The sequence below is a fragment of the Lagopus muta genome, chromosome 7, assembly GCF_023343835.1.
Source record: "Lagopus muta isolate bLagMut1 chromosome 7, bLagMut1 primary, whole genome shotgun sequence".
Lineage (NCBI taxonomy): Eukaryota > Metazoa > Chordata > Aves > Galliformes > Phasianidae > Lagopus > Lagopus muta.
The window spans coordinates 50699482-50714887 of record NC_064439.1 but is presented as its reverse complement, the minus strand read 5'-3'; the positions used below and the strand labels follow the sequence as shown (position 1 = coordinate 50714887).

The following is a 15406-nucleotide window of genomic DNA, read 5'->3' as shown; positions in this document are numbered from 1 at the left end:
CCACTGAGCCAGTGAGAGTGCCAACACTGACAGCTGCCTAGACAGAAGGCAGCTTCGTTTCATCGGCTAATCATGCCAGATCAGTGCCCTTGATGAAGAGTTCACAGTTTCCTCAGAGTCATTACTCTCTCTACTCTCTTCCCTGTACATGACATTTTGTTTCTGCCAGTCCTGCAACCACGTGAAGAACTAAGTGTATTTCTTGTGTTAGGTTGGCTGAGCAGTGTTTCTGTCTTTGACTGGGTGAATTTGTAAGCAAGATTCAGGAAAGTATGAGCCTAAATATGGATCACCACAGAGGTGGCTTTCACATTCATATCACTTGAATCAGTCACAATAAAAACATTAAAGTGCAGGCTGCTGGCAGAGGAAAGTTGCTGAACTGGTGGGAGAACAGGACTGAAAGAGACACCGATGACTTCAGTCTTCAGAAAATACTGTGCAGTATTCACACAAAATTCCAAAACTCCATCAAAGCTACTTATGTCTTGCCTGCCCTTGATTCTAAGTTCCTTCGGTAGTAGGAAGTGTTCAGACTAGTCCCGCTGGAACAAATGTCAATATCAATTTCACTAACACTTCTGATGATTTTCTGCAGGAGATAGACCCTGTGGCCCTTATGCATATCTACTCCCATTCACCCGCAATCTTCACAAATCTTCAACAGCATGAAGAATCTGATTGCTTGCACCCTTCCCTCCTTAACTCCATAAACAAAAACAGGATTTATGCACCTGCTATCCTGCCCATGCTACTCAGTGATAGAAGTCATATCCATGAAACATAGGAAAGACTGCTTAGCATGATTTGAAGGTTAGGGAAGCAGACCTTAATATGCATTGCTGCACCTGCAAGGGAGTATATCTCTTCAGAGCACAGTGTCACAGTGGAGAATGAAGAAAGATACAAGGCTGCTGAAGTATCAAAGTATACAAATAATGAGTGGCTTGCCTTTACTGAAGCAAGGCAAGGATGTCAAACATGGATTCTTTTAAAATCTGTTTTGTCATCATTTTACCGTGATTTTTAGTTTACTTGTTTATTATTTTATTCTGAAAATAGTAAAAATGTAAATCTTCATTATCAGCAACCCTTCAGAAAGAAAAGAACTCTTACTTCTTTGGAAGATAAAAACCCACAAGACCTTTTTTCCAACACATTTTAAACTGACTGCTGTGAAAAGGGATCAGTGTTGATACAAGCATGGTTACCTCTCCAGCACTGTAGCTACGAAGCCGCTGAAGATGTTGCCTGTGAGTCAAGTGATTAGGGAGACGACCATTCTGCAGTGGGATCCTGGGATCTATGAATGTGGTAGCACGACTGTTGTGGTCAACGAAGAAAGACTGAAATATACAGGAACAATGTGGAGTGGTTATTTTTGGAAGAAGAAAGCCAGCAAGTGTGGCAACATACAGTGAAAATCACTAGAAACTGCGTGTCAGAAATCCCCTGTTAGTATCTTCAAATAATAGGACTTTCTTAGCCAAATTTAGAACAGATCTTGGAAAATACATGGAGCTGCATAGCTCAAAATTACATATAATAGCCATGAGGTAAACAAGGTGGAAGAGAATAAAATCACTAGGGAACACTGCTTATTTGGTAGCAAAGCCTCATGGAAGCAGACACTGTCACTGTCATGACAGATCTCTACTCTGGATGAAATCTTTATTAGTTCAGTACTTTCTCAGATATGCTGTGACATTCCACAGGAAGCCAGGTTACCGCTATGCTCTACAACATTTGTTCCTGATGCTTTTCACCCTACTTTTAAAATAACTCTGCTTGGTGTAAGTGTTGTTTAATCCAAATTTTTACCATTTTTGAGATAAGAATGAGGGGATCGTCAGAGACCATGTAGCCTGATGTGCTGTGTTAAACAAGTGATTTGTTTTGTTGGCACTCTTACCTTGCCCTGCTGGTCAGTTTTTATTTCCCAGCCACGAGGAAGCTCTAGTCGGGTATCAGCAAACATGTTGATAAAATTTACAAGGTCTCTGTTGTGCTGATAGCGCTCAAAATTACGAGCATCTCTACGGATCTTCAGAATCATATGCTTCAAACAGGTACTGTTAGTGAAGACTCGATAGGCACTCTTTGAAAAGGAAAATAGAAGTGAGAAAAAACAGTTCTGATGTCAAAATGACGTTTAGTTATTTCTGGGGGCATCTGTCCAAAGAAATGAAACACATGCTGTGAGAGTTGCATTAAATTGAACAACTGTTTTACACAAACATTTAGAAGTAAGAAAGGTAATCTGGAAAGCCAAACATCCCTCCATACTGTGCACAGTTACTCTCCATATAAACTGCTTCATAAAGCACTCCAAAAAAACAGTTAGCTAAAACACCACCTACTCAATATGTTGTAGTTGTGCCTGTTTCATTTCTTTCACAGACTAGCAGAAAGCCTGCTTGTGTGACTGGATGATCCAAGAAAGGTGCAAAGATCGCTATGAACATGTGTTTATGGTATCACTAAAATTAAGATGCTTTTGGTAGGATTCATCAGCTGAAGAGGATTGCAGTGTAGGTGTCTGTACGTGAGTTTGTTACCTTATTTATGGTCATTTTATAGTGACAGGACAGAAACAGACACATTCAATTGCCTATTTTTGGAAGATATCAATTGCTTCCTGGAACTGAGTATTTGTTTCTGCACTGACTAAAAAGCCTGTCAGATGGAGATGTTTTTATGAGTCACATGGATACCATCCTGAAGCCAGGTAGTCATATCTCACCATGAACACTAAAGACACCTCTTAGGAGAACATCCTCTTAGATCTGAGTTAGTGCTGATCCAGGTGCATAAAAGGAGCCAAACTGAACTGTATTTGTGGCTGTAGTGTGTTCAGTGACACAGTTCCACAAAATACACAGGTCGTGGCAACACTTTTTCTCATCCACAGGACACTACTCTTGGACCTTTGTTCCAGGGGAAAAGTTCAAGGCAGGGTAGGAAACTTCACAGAAAATGTGCATTCCTTCTGAGCATTTCACTATACAGATAATTAGTGCTCTGGTTATACTGGTCACCTGAAAGGACTGAATTACTCACTAGAGCTTTCATTATTCTATGTGAAATACTTTCTGCTGTCTCTGTCTTGAGCAATTAAGGGCCAATGGAGAATTCCTGTCTCCAGTGAAGTGAGTCCCGGTGTGTCTATATGTAATCTGCCCAGTGAGTCTGGCTCCAAAAGCTTTGAATTCGCAATTTTTGTGTACTTCTAATGCATTTTTACCACTACGATGCAATAAAACATTTACAAGTATTAGTTTTATTATGCAAGGTTTATAGTTGTGGTAGTGCTGAGAAGGGAATACTCCTTGCAGCAAAGGGCCTTAATTATGATAAAACATTGGTATATGTAGTGAAATCAAAGAGATATTATTCTGCCCTGAAAATACGACCTGATTATAACTCAGGAAAGCTTTATGCTCAGAAACTGCTGAGTTCCCAGCCTACTCCATTACAGAAGTTCCATTTTCATCTGATCAATAACTCCGATTGGCACTACAGAAACCAAGAATGTAATGTAGCTGTATCTCAATGGAAATAAAGTATCAGCATAACGACAGCCTTTCCCTTTTAACTCTAACTGCTGCATAATGTTTTCCAAACCCACCTTCACTGGTATAATTAACAGCTTGAAATTTTAATGGGGGCGTGTCGTTAAAATATAACAACTCATTAAGCCAGGAGTTATGTGGGTCATTATTTCTGCACAAGTGGAATCTATACGACTATTTGACAGATGTTTCAACAGATTGTTATGGCTTCCATATTAGAGACAATTTAATAAACCCAAACTGAAGGCTTCTCTTGACTTTTTTATTTCAGTGAGAAATGAAACTGAGACTTAAATCTCTTACAAACTTTTTCTTGCATCAGTATAGAAACATTTGCTCCTTCTGTAAATAAGTATACTGAATGAAAATGATACTGTTCCCAGACATAAATCCTGATATATCACCCAGTTAATGGAAGAAATTATGTGCGCTCTATAACATAGTTCAGGCAATGTCAGATGAGTAAATACAAGGCGCCTTCTGCAGGATTTCAGGAGCAATAAGCTCTGGCAGAGGCTTGGAGGACAGATGGCTTCAATCCACACAGTGCCATGGCCAAAGCTGGACATTAGTCATTACCTAAAAACTGTGCTGAGATAACTCTTCAAGTGTTTCAATTCCTGTTCATTTCAAAAAGAAAGGGCAACCCTAACCAGAAATAGAGCATTTTGCAAATATTCAGAAGTCATGTGTGGATGCCTAGCTAAACCTGCATTCAAGATAAGGAAACCAAGACTGAAACTTGATAACTACATCTTCTTTGAGATTTCCCTACCTACTTCTTGTGGTAAACCTACCACTAAACTTTTTCCACTCCACATCAGGTTTGTAACAAAACATACAGATTTACTGTATTAATTTAAAAAAAAAAAAATATATATATATATATATTTTAATGTTCTTTTTTTTTTTCCAAAATAACTACACTGACTCGAGTCAGAATTTCTTTCACTGCTTTATGCCTACCTGCTTCTTGAGAGTGCAAACTGGAGTTAATAACTTTTCCCCTCTCTCTGTTCCCCTGAGACTTTTTTGCAATCTGAGTGAGGTTCCTCATGAACATGGCTCCAAAGGTAACAACCTAACTCCCTGCAGGAACAGACAACAGAATCATCAACCTGAAATCAAGGGTTCCTGCTTATTCTGGAAGAATAAAATTAATAAGCTTCTCTGTGCCAGGGAATTCCCTGTGTGTGGCAGAATCCTAGCAAGATTTTTCTTGCAGCAGTCTGTCTGTGCTGTCCTCAACCTGGCCTTGTGCTCAGAACAAACAACCAAACCCCAAGTCACACAATTCGAATTCACTGTGCATTCTCCCTGAAGGCCTCGGGCACAATATTGGGACTCAGAAAAAGCAAATCGTAATTACTCACATAGTTTGCATGCAGCACAGTGAAGAACTCAGGATTGGTGATAAACTTCACAGCTGGAGACTGCAGCAGTAAGGTGATTTTTTGAGAATTCACAGGAGAAAGGGAACCTTCCCTCCTAATCTCTGGACAGAAACCAAAAGAACCACAATTTTATTAACAGTGGCAAAGACTGTCTGTTATCTGGTCTCTACTTTGGCTACAAAAGTGACTGTACAAAAATGTCACCATCCTGCCCTGTACCTACTCTCCTTGCGTTTCCAAGACGAGTCTGTTGGCAAAACTGTAGGTGTTATGGTTAGTGCTGCTGTACTCACAGGGAAGGAGCTGGATGCTCCTGGATGTTAAAAAACTCTGGCTCATAACTACTGCCATCTCTAAATAACAGTTTGACCACAACAGTTTTTACCAGCTGTCTGTTTAGTTCAGTGCTGTTACTCAGGTCCTGACTGGTTTCACTCACTGTTGATTTTAGAGAGAAGAATTCTTCTTCAATATGGGACATTCAGAAAATTCAAGTAGATAAGCTGAATCTTTCCCTTTGCCAATGCTATTTTATACAAGGATGGCAAGAATATACTTACTTACTGTAGCAAACATGGAAGACAACCCTAGGTGGAGGGTGAGAATGACCCAACGGAAAAGAACTTTGTATTCATTTTGGTGGCACAATTTCTCAAAGAAAGCAGATAGCTATTTTTGTGGGTCCACAAAAAACATGAACATTAGTCTGATTGTTGATGTTTCTTATCTGAATAAAAACAGCTGATGGTTTTGCAACTGCTTTAAAGAAATATGTCTGCCACCAAAAAAGAGTGGAATAGCTCCCTACTGTTCCATCCTTCTCTGGATACACATTCTCTTCTTCTCCTTCACATTGGCAGTAGTTCTTGTTTAGTTCTAATGAGCCAAGTGGAAGAATTTGGCTACAAAGAGCTTTAACCACAAGAAAGTTTTCAAATAGATCAGTTCCCTGCTCTGTTATGAGGCACTGTCATATAGTTAGTGATGTGTAAAAATACAGCTGTGCCTCCTTCAGTGGCAGCCCAGACTTGGATCTGCTAATAGCTATTACAAAGCTGTAGCCATAAAAAAACCCCAAATATTCCATACTCCATGGCAGGGCCACTGCAGGTGTGTCCACAGAAAGAAATGTAGCAGTGCAGAAACCGTGCCCAGAAACAATAAACGGAAAGACCCACAGTTTATCACAACGCAGCAAAAATAAAACAGTGCGGTTTTTATACTGCATTGAACAAAAATAGACACCATCTCCATTTCATTTTAAAATTGTCCTTCCTTAAAATAAAAATGCTCCGTCTTAATAGTTGTTTAAAAAAAAAAAGCAGCACCTTTTTATCTGTCCTTGTGATTGTAGCTTCATAGCTAAACCTTTTTTCCTTTTAATTAGCTGGCATTCTAGTCCTCAGCACTCCTCGAAACTGAATGCCAACACTGAGTAGCACTGAACATGCCCTCCATAGCTATTTTGACATACCTGAGCTTGGTTGGGAAGGCTCTGCCTCAGAGTCACTTCCTCCTCCAGTGGGAACTCTCTCCACCCTGTTGTTTACTACACCATCATCTTCAGTCCGCTCTGTTGCAATAGTTCGCTGGATATTTTGGTATCTGCATACATTTAGAGAAAGGAACGAAGTGTCTTAGTTAACAGAACAGCATTCTGATACTTCCTGTCTTGATAATCAGTGCTGTTTTTCAATGATTCCAATACTTTTACCTTCAGAATACAACAGAGTAAGGAGCACACTGGATTCCCCCCTTGAAGTGATATTCACACCTGAGACCAACCCAAAATCTGGCATTTTGAGCTACATAGCTACACTGAAAGGCAAAGGAGACTCAAAGGTCAAGTTCACAAAGGTACCTGAGCTACAAATTTCCATTAGGATTCTCTTTAAATAATCCAGATGCCTGGAACCTAAAAATATTAGAGGATCATGGTTCTCTCTCTCATTTAGTCATACAGTAGCACGGTGCACTGATGCCCTTCAGCCTTGCTTATTACAATATTGATACAATATGTTCAACCCAAAATTGGTAAAGGATTAAAACCCTAAAAAGGTAGAAGTGTTCACAGTGTGGATGACGGTATAGCATGGCCACCAGTTGAGAACACTTGTGTTTTGGTAGACAGTATGGAATGTAGCCTAGTAGACTGTATGAACTCAGAGAGCAACAATCGCATTAAAATGACTGTAGAAGAGGAGAATAGGATGCAACACATCCTGAGTGAAAAGCACAACAATGTGTAATGTCCACTTATGGAAATTAATGGGATTGCGTATTAGCTTGCACTGGGTGGTGACCAGCTACAGAACAAGAGAGAAGAAACAATACAGACATAAGCAAAAAACAGTGAGAAGGACGACAGAAGTAAATGCTGAACTGAAACCTGCAAACACCTTCAAAAACTATATAATTTCCATATTAATTATGGAACTAACTGCCACATTAATTGATGCTAGTAGGTCTAATAACTCTCAGAGATTATTCAAATCTCAAATACTTTACCAGATCAGGAACAAAGTATAGACCTGGCTGTGGAAATAATCAGGAGTGTTTCAAATAAGCACTACACAAAATCTAGTTAACTCGTTCACTCACACAGACAACTGAATAAGAAGAGAGAACAAGATTTCTTTGGTTCTACTAGCAAGCCATGAATGTAAATATTTTTATTTATTGAATAAGAAAATGTATTTTTAAATCCAGAGAGAAAGAAAAGAAAGAAGAAGAAATAGAAAGGGAAAGAAAGAAATAGGTCCTGTTAATTAATTGATTAGCTTTTAATCCACTTCGATATTTTTAATCCATACTTTTGGATTGTATTCTCAAACACAGATAAACAAGACTGGCTCTATGGCCTGCATTTAATCTGATCCGACATTGCTTGTCTCCCATTTTCTTGACTTACGCTCTTTTTTTCTTTTCTCATCTCATATTCTGACTTAGAATTTCTAATTACTTTCTCTCCCTCTCTTTATTTGTTAATTTACATTTTACTCTAAATAGAAAATTGCTCAGGAGTTAGTTCCTTAAATAGGCCTGGGATCAGTAAAGACAACGAGGATTTGTTTTTTATGCTTTCAGTTGACAGTGAGTGCCTCCAACAGTTTACTGCAACTCAACTTTGGGCAGATGAGCTGTAAACAATTAAGAAAAAACAGCTAGGTTTTAACTTTCAGAGTAGTATTTATATCCCTCAGCATTCAAAAGCATTTAAAATTGCATTTACTGTATCATTTGAAAGCTCAATAAAGAGCAAATTTAGAAGATAAAAAACAAAAAGACTGGGTGTTCTATTTTCAAGTCAGCATCCAGCTTCGTGAAGAAATTCTGATAGCAGATTTCATAACAGCACAAATTTACCTTAGTTGCTATGTCCCTCTGATTTAGACCCACACTTTACTATTTTATTCACTTGACTACAGGCAACTGAATGAACTTTCCATTCCATTACTGGAGGAGTTTTACGGCACTCCCATGCATCAGCAGTATACATGTTTTTTAAGAAGTTCATGTAATCGAGGGATATGAGCACATTAATAAAAAAACTCGCAGCTTCGGTTTAATTAGATAGTAGAAAATTCCTACTGTCAAACCTTGAACAGTAGTACTAGCTGTTTGCCCACAAAAACTAACAAACAAACAAGCAAACCATGTTTTGGAGGTGTCAGTACTATAAAACTATCTTATATAAATAGTAGAAAATGTCAAAGTATTTGGAGAAAATATTGAAAGGGCAAAGGTTATGGGAATGCCTCTGGAAATTCAGTCTTTTCAAAGTGATGTCTCAAAGAAATAGAGGCTTAGAAATGCCACTCTGAAGCTGTCTTAACTACACAGTTATAATTTCTTGTGTTATTTATTAGTTCTTAATCTAGTGCAAAAACAAGTCTAGGTATACATATGCTTCAAAAGATCTTCCCAACAGAGCTTGAGCAGCAGTGGCTATTAACTGCTTTGCTAAGAAGTCAGTGAGTCAGGTACTGCTGAAGAAAATGAGCAAGAGTCTTTACACTAAAAATTGGCTGTCTCTGCATTCTGAAGTGGCTAGCATAGCTAACGAGCAGCTTTGAGCACAGAAAGAAAGTCGGATGAAGCTCCTGGATTTGAGCAATTACAGCTATGTGGGTTTTTTTTTTTTCTTTTTTTTTTTTTTCCCAAGCTAAATTTCCGAAGCTTTGTGGTTTTGGCAGAGCTAGAAATACCAGGTTTCCTTGTAATATTTTGGTTTTTCCATTCCCTCCCAGAAATGAAACCAGGAAGCTGAGTAAACTGGTTCAAACAGAGAAGTGGCCAAGTTTTTTCAAATTAAGTGGTTTTGAGTTCCACTTTGTTCAGGCTGCTGGCAATTCTATCTGCAAGCCCCGTGTTTGCTCTTGCCTCACCTAAAATTATTTTCAGGTGTGTTTGCTGAAGACTGTTTCAAACAATGAAGTTTGAAACACAACAAACCAGTATTTCTAAAATTTGAAACAATGCCTACTATAATGCTTTCCATTTACTATTTATGAAAGCTTCTTCTCCTCATGACACAGAAATCTGAAGACTTGAAATGTTTGAAATTTGCAATGACAATTTTATAAATTCAAGCAGCCAGGTTGAAATGCAGAAATCGCTTTCCAATTCTGAAATGCCCAATTTCTTTTAACTGAGTATTCAGCATGAGCCTCGTTTATCAGAATCTTGGGAAATTTTTGTTCCCAAACTTTGAAACAACAGAACTCCCTATTCAGCATCTTAAATCAAGAGAGCTCTTCAACAGAGAGCAGCGATTCATTGTTTTTTTATCCTTTGTCCCAAGAACCCATGGCAATTTATATTTACTACAAAATGCGTGGTCTGCAATGGGATTCAGATAAAGAGAGCTATGTCACTACTGAAAATCTTCTATACTTTTGACTTTGTAACTGAATTTCTGAATACCAAAAATAGAGAGATTCAGTGAAAAATGTTAGACCTATTAGCACTCAATTACCAATCCAAACCAGTGACAAGTCATAAATTTGGAAGCCAGACAAACTACAAGAAAATACAGAAGGAAGTTTGTAGCAAGGACGTCACAAACGTACAAACTCTGAAGTATCTGAGATAGTTGGTTTATGAATTAACCTGCGTTAGCTGAAGGAATGGTACACTCCTAAAAGCAGCCTCACCAACACCTATTTCTGTCTTGTGCTGCACTTACATGAGAGTTCAACTTCCAAAAAAAAAAAAAAAAGAAAGAAAAAAAGAGAGGAGAAAAGGCTGACGTATATCCACAAAAGGCTGATGTATACCCACAACAGAGCGTTTTGTGGCAGAAAACTTGCTTATCACCAGTCAAATACTCTGAGCTTTCACATAATCCAAATTCCTCTTAAAGACAAACACAAAATGGTAGAGGAGAGTCATGTAAATGCCTTGAAAAAAAAGTCTGGATTAAGCCTACTCTTTGGGATTTAATTTCTTTTTTTATTTTTAATATTAACATGGTAGCTTGATGTCTTCTGAAGAAAGCTGTAAGGGTTCTTTCACCTCTACAAGACATGATGCACATTATGAAATGCTACATTTTATTTCAAGAAAGAGTTGATGCTGTCAACTTTCAGTGTACAATGATGACTTTAAGAAGACAGAAGTACTCCCCAAGAGTTAAATCAACTTTTCTGTTGTCATTCAGAATCCAGTTCTCCTGACATACAGTAACTCCAAAACTATTCTGCACAATGAAAACAATACTTTTAAACTTTGTATTTTTCTCTTAGCTGCAGAACTTTCTCTGAGCACAGAGAAAAAGACCAAAAAACTCTTGTGGCATTTTACATGCTATGATTAGAACATAATTTCAGCTTTGCTTGTCTAGACAAGACACCATACCATTACAGTAAGCAGGGACTTAAAAAAAAATTGTCTGAAGTAAAAAGGGAGGATTTTTAACCACTATTAAATTCAGTCCAAGAAGCGAGCAAGAGATAAAAATGATAAACAAATTTATTTCTAGACCAGATGCAAAATCACAGATCCACATGGCCCAGGCTGGAAGGGACCACAAGGATAATCAAGCTCCAACCCCCTGCCACAGGCAGGGTCACCAACCTCCCCATTTGATACCAGCCCAGGCTGCCCAGGGCCCCATCCAGCTTGGCCTTGGACACCTCCAAGGACGGGGCATCCACAGCCTCTCTGTGCTGGAGCTCTCTGGGTTCCAGCACCTCACCACTCTCTCTGTGAAGAACTTCCCCCTGACATCCAACCTAAATCTTCCCTCTCTCAACTTAACACCATTTCCCCTTGTCCTGCTGTTATCTACCCTTTCACAGAGTTGACTCCCCTCCTGTTTGTAGGCTCCCTTTAGGTACTGAAGGATGCAGGGTGACCACATTTCTTTTATCTGGGCTGAACAAGCCCAGCTCCCTCAGCCTGTCTTCATAGAGAAGGTGCTCCAGCACCCTGATCATCTCTATGGCTCTCCTCTGGACCCTCTCCAACAGCTCTCTGTCTTTCTTGTACTGGGGGCTCCAGACCTGGACACAGTGCTGCAGATGGGGCAGAGTAGAGAGGCACAATCACCTCCCTGTCCCTGCTGCCACCCCTCTTCTGATGGAGTCCAGGATCCCATTTGCTTTCTGAGCTGCAATGCACACTGCTGGCTCATGTTAAGCTTTTCATCCATCAAGACCCCCAGGTCTTTCTCTGCAGGGCTGCTCTCAAGGACCGCTCCTTCCAGTCTGTATGGATGCCTGAGATTCCTCCAGCCCAAGTGCAAAATGTGGCACTTTGCTGTGTTGAACCTCATCAGGTTCACCCTGCCCACCTTTCAAGTCTGTTGAGGTCCCTCTGAATGGCATCCCTTCCTTCCACCATGTGAACCACACTGCTCAGCTTGGTGCCATCAGCAAATGCTGAGGGTGCACTCAATTCCACCATCGCTGTCACTGATGAAGATGTTGAAGAGCACCGGTCCCAAGACAGAGCCCTGGGGGACGCCGCTCGTTACCGGCCTCCACCTGGACACAGAGCCATTGATGACCACCCTCTGTCTGCGGCCTTTTATCCAATTCCTTATCCATCAGGTGGTCCAGCCATCAAATCCACATCCCTCCAATTTGGAAATAGGGATGTGGTGAGGAACCATGTCAAAAGTCTTGCTTAAGTCCAGATTGCCTTTCCCTTGTTGACCAATGCCATAACAAACAAAGGGAAAACTTGTGTCATACTAAGATATATCTGAGCTAGCAAAAAATGAACTGACAGATTTACAGCACCTATTACAACATTAAGACATCTGTCTCTATCTGGAAATATGTACAGTTTTACTAGAGCAGTGCTCTGCCCTGGAAAAAGAGACAAACCTTTCAGTGGGTCTAACTAGCTTGAGTAGATATGTAAACCGCACCGATAAGTAAACACTGTTTTAAGAACAGTCAGCATAGAAACCTCTGTAGTTGCTGTAGTGCAGTGCTAGGTGCTGAGCCATGAGTACCACTCTAAGAGTTAAACAGAAAAAGTAACTCCATCTGTGTTTTGGAAGAACATTTCTTTCTCCTTCAGGAGTAATTTCAAAGAAAGTTCTTCAAAGGACTCTTCATTTTCACTGAACAGCACCTCTCATGTGGGCAAATTTGTGTACTGGATACCCACAGCAGGTACACAAAATTGGAAAATCAGCAGCAGCCAGGACGAGAAGATGTCTGTTGCATTTGGACAAGGAAAGAAGCTTAGGAAGCCAATGGGATGCAGTGAGAAAGGAATAATAGAATCATACAATGGCTTGGGTTGGAAGGAATCCCAGGGGTCATCAAGTTCCACCCCTCTGCCACAGGCAGGGCCACCAACCTCCAGATCTGGTACTAGACCAAGTTGCCCAGGGGTCCTGAATATCTCCAGAGATGCAGCATTCATAACCTTTCTGGGCAGTCTGCTCTAGCACCTCACCACTCTCTGTGAAGAACTTCCCCTGACATCCAATCCAAACCTTCCCTTCTTGAGCTTGAAACCATTTCCCCTTGTCCTATCACCATCTACCCATGTAAAAAAAAACCTGATTCTCCTCCTTTTTACAATCTCCTTTTAAGTACTGGAAGGCTGCAATGAGGTCTCCTTGTAGCCTTCTCTTCTCCAGGAAGGAAGTTACTGGGGCATTGTTGAGAAAAGAGGCTGTGGATCTTAGAAGAATAGAGATGCAAGTGCTCACCGCCGGTTCAGCTGCTCCATTTGCTGGATAGAGCCAGACCTGTGGATCCCATCTGGTGTTGCTGCAGCTGTGGGGCGCTGCCATGTGGTAGTTCGGTTGACATGGTCAACGTAGAACACCCTCCCGTGGCTGTCTATCCGAGCTTCCCAATCTGGGGTTGGAAGAAAAGGAAGGGAATATGCTGTCAGCATGATGTCTTCCAAAACGTTATGTGGGGGGATACAAAAACACACACATATATATTCACAGAGAGAAGATATGCATACACGATAGATACTATATACATGCCTATATGCGTGCAATATATGTATATATATTCAACATATATATTCAAATGCATATATATATTATGTGTTTCTCTATATGCATATATCATATATGCATATACATAAATATTTCACACACAGTACATAGGTAGCCTATGGAATTCACCATCATAGACTACATAAACACATGTTTTAAAAGGCTGGATAATTTTACAATTACTACTAATAGCTGGCTGGATTCATTACAGGTCAGGGCAGCCACAAAGAGCTGACACTTAGCAAAGGATTAAATCTGAGTTAATGAGGCAAACCCATGTTTTCTGCTTTGTTATGTTTCACAGTAAACATGCTTACACATGTTTCTTACAACAATTATTGGCTCCCCTGAAAACTGATCACAGCCTGATTGGACATATCTGTACAAATCTCTGTAGATATACACAAATGATTTTCATAAACCTAGTGTTCTGATGAATGCCAACTTCACTGAAAGTTTGAAGAATAATATTGAGCCTTCAATCACTGTCTCCTTTTAATGTTTAAGTTATCCCAGGCTTGACAACTAAATGTTCTGATGGTTTGTGGAAAATGGTAATATTGATTAAAAAAAAGGGTTGTGCAGGGGAAATTCAGAAGTGAATTACTTAACAAAGCTCCACACTGGATTGCTTGGAATGTATGGAGTTGTGATACAAATTTGACTTGCTAGCTTCATATTTCCACATGGTCCATGAGCTGATGACATTTCTATGTATAAACACATACCTTCTACATGTGTTTATATACAAACCTCACTCATATTCACACACAAATGCACATATGGTAATTACCTTTGGGGGGTAAAACTATTTGTTATTCCCATACTCTCACTATGACTACTCTAACTGGAGAGACCATTCCTTCCATGTTTTCCTATGACCAAATTCAGGTTCAGATGGACTTCATTCTTTACATCCTATCTGCTACTACTTCTACGAGTAGAACTGAAGCTGTATCTTTCCATGATGTGTCTGGAAACCCATTCTTCACAGTTTCCCTCTCCAGAATAACAGCTATGGCTAAACTCAGCTCCCATATCTGGACTGATCCTATCCTAGTGTATGCTGTCTTAAGTCTGTGGCTGGTAGCCTGTGGCACGTTAGTTCCAGGAAAAGGACACCAAAGTCCTCAGAGAGATTTTCTGTGAGACTTCAAAACAGCTAGAGCCTCATACACATGCATTATTTCTTTTAGACTTGTCTGTGTAAGTACTTCGGTAATTATAGGTGCAAAAACTATGCTAACAGCACATGTACATACATACAGTCTGTGAACATCACATAATTTTAAGGGGAGGGCTCTCTGGTTATCCAACTGGGTAAGGTTTTCTCAAGGATGTTGTAGCTGTATCAAGAACAAGAACATAGCTTAATGAAAACAGTGTCTAAACCAAACGGTGAAAAAGAGCACATCAAGCACAACAGATGCACACTGAATGAAATCAGACTTGACAGGGCAGGTTGAAGGCCAAAGCCTTACCACGCATGCTGTCACTAGTGGTGGGTGTACCACCATGGCTGCTCTGGAGCCACGCACTATCTGCAACATCCTGCGCAAGGAAATTATCTTGGCCAGATCAAAGATGACATGTTGTACCTTAAAATCACTACGAAGTTCTTGCTGTCCTAGTCATTACTTCACACTACAGTGCAAGATGAGAACAATAAATCTCAATGGATAATTAGGGATTTATACACTCTTAGCCACACTCTTATCAGTCTATGTAGAAGACATCAATATTGATCCAGAGCCTGCTGATAGACACTTACTAAGAATAAAATTACCCACTTACAATGTAAATCTTGAGTTTCTCATAATCCAGCCCTGTGCATTACTGATTCCAGAGCCTATCTTGCAGTGTATCTCTAATTAAATGTAATTCAGAGTTCCTAAGCTTCTAAGTACAATCCTTAGAAATCCAAGAGTAACAAAACTTCAGAGCTTGAAAGTTACAGTGAA

At 39.8% G+C, this 15406-nt stretch overlaps 1 protein-coding gene across 7 annotated transcripts in view; it reads right to left on the bottom strand.

Annotated features, from left to right (window-relative positions):
* Positions 1 to 15406, bottom strand: part of HECW1 (HECT, C2 and WW domain containing E3 ubiquitin protein ligase 1) — a 244083-nt gene that overhangs the window by 49206 nt on the left and 179471 nt on the right. For all 7 annotated transcript variants that reach the window (XM_048952248.1, XM_048952249.1, XM_048952255.1 and 4 more), the window contains 5 exons: positions 13143 to 13293; positions 6441 to 6571; positions 4946 to 5067; positions 1913 to 2098; positions 1212 to 1346 (listed from right to left, as the gene is read on the bottom strand). In XM_048952248.1, the coding sequence (XP_048808205.1) occupies positions 1212 to 1346; positions 1913 to 2098; positions 4946 to 5067; positions 6441 to 6571; positions 13143 to 13293 (725 nt within the window). The remainder of the gene's footprint in view (positions 1 to 1211; positions 1347 to 1912; positions 2099 to 4945; positions 5068 to 6440; positions 6572 to 13142; positions 13294 to 15406) is intronic.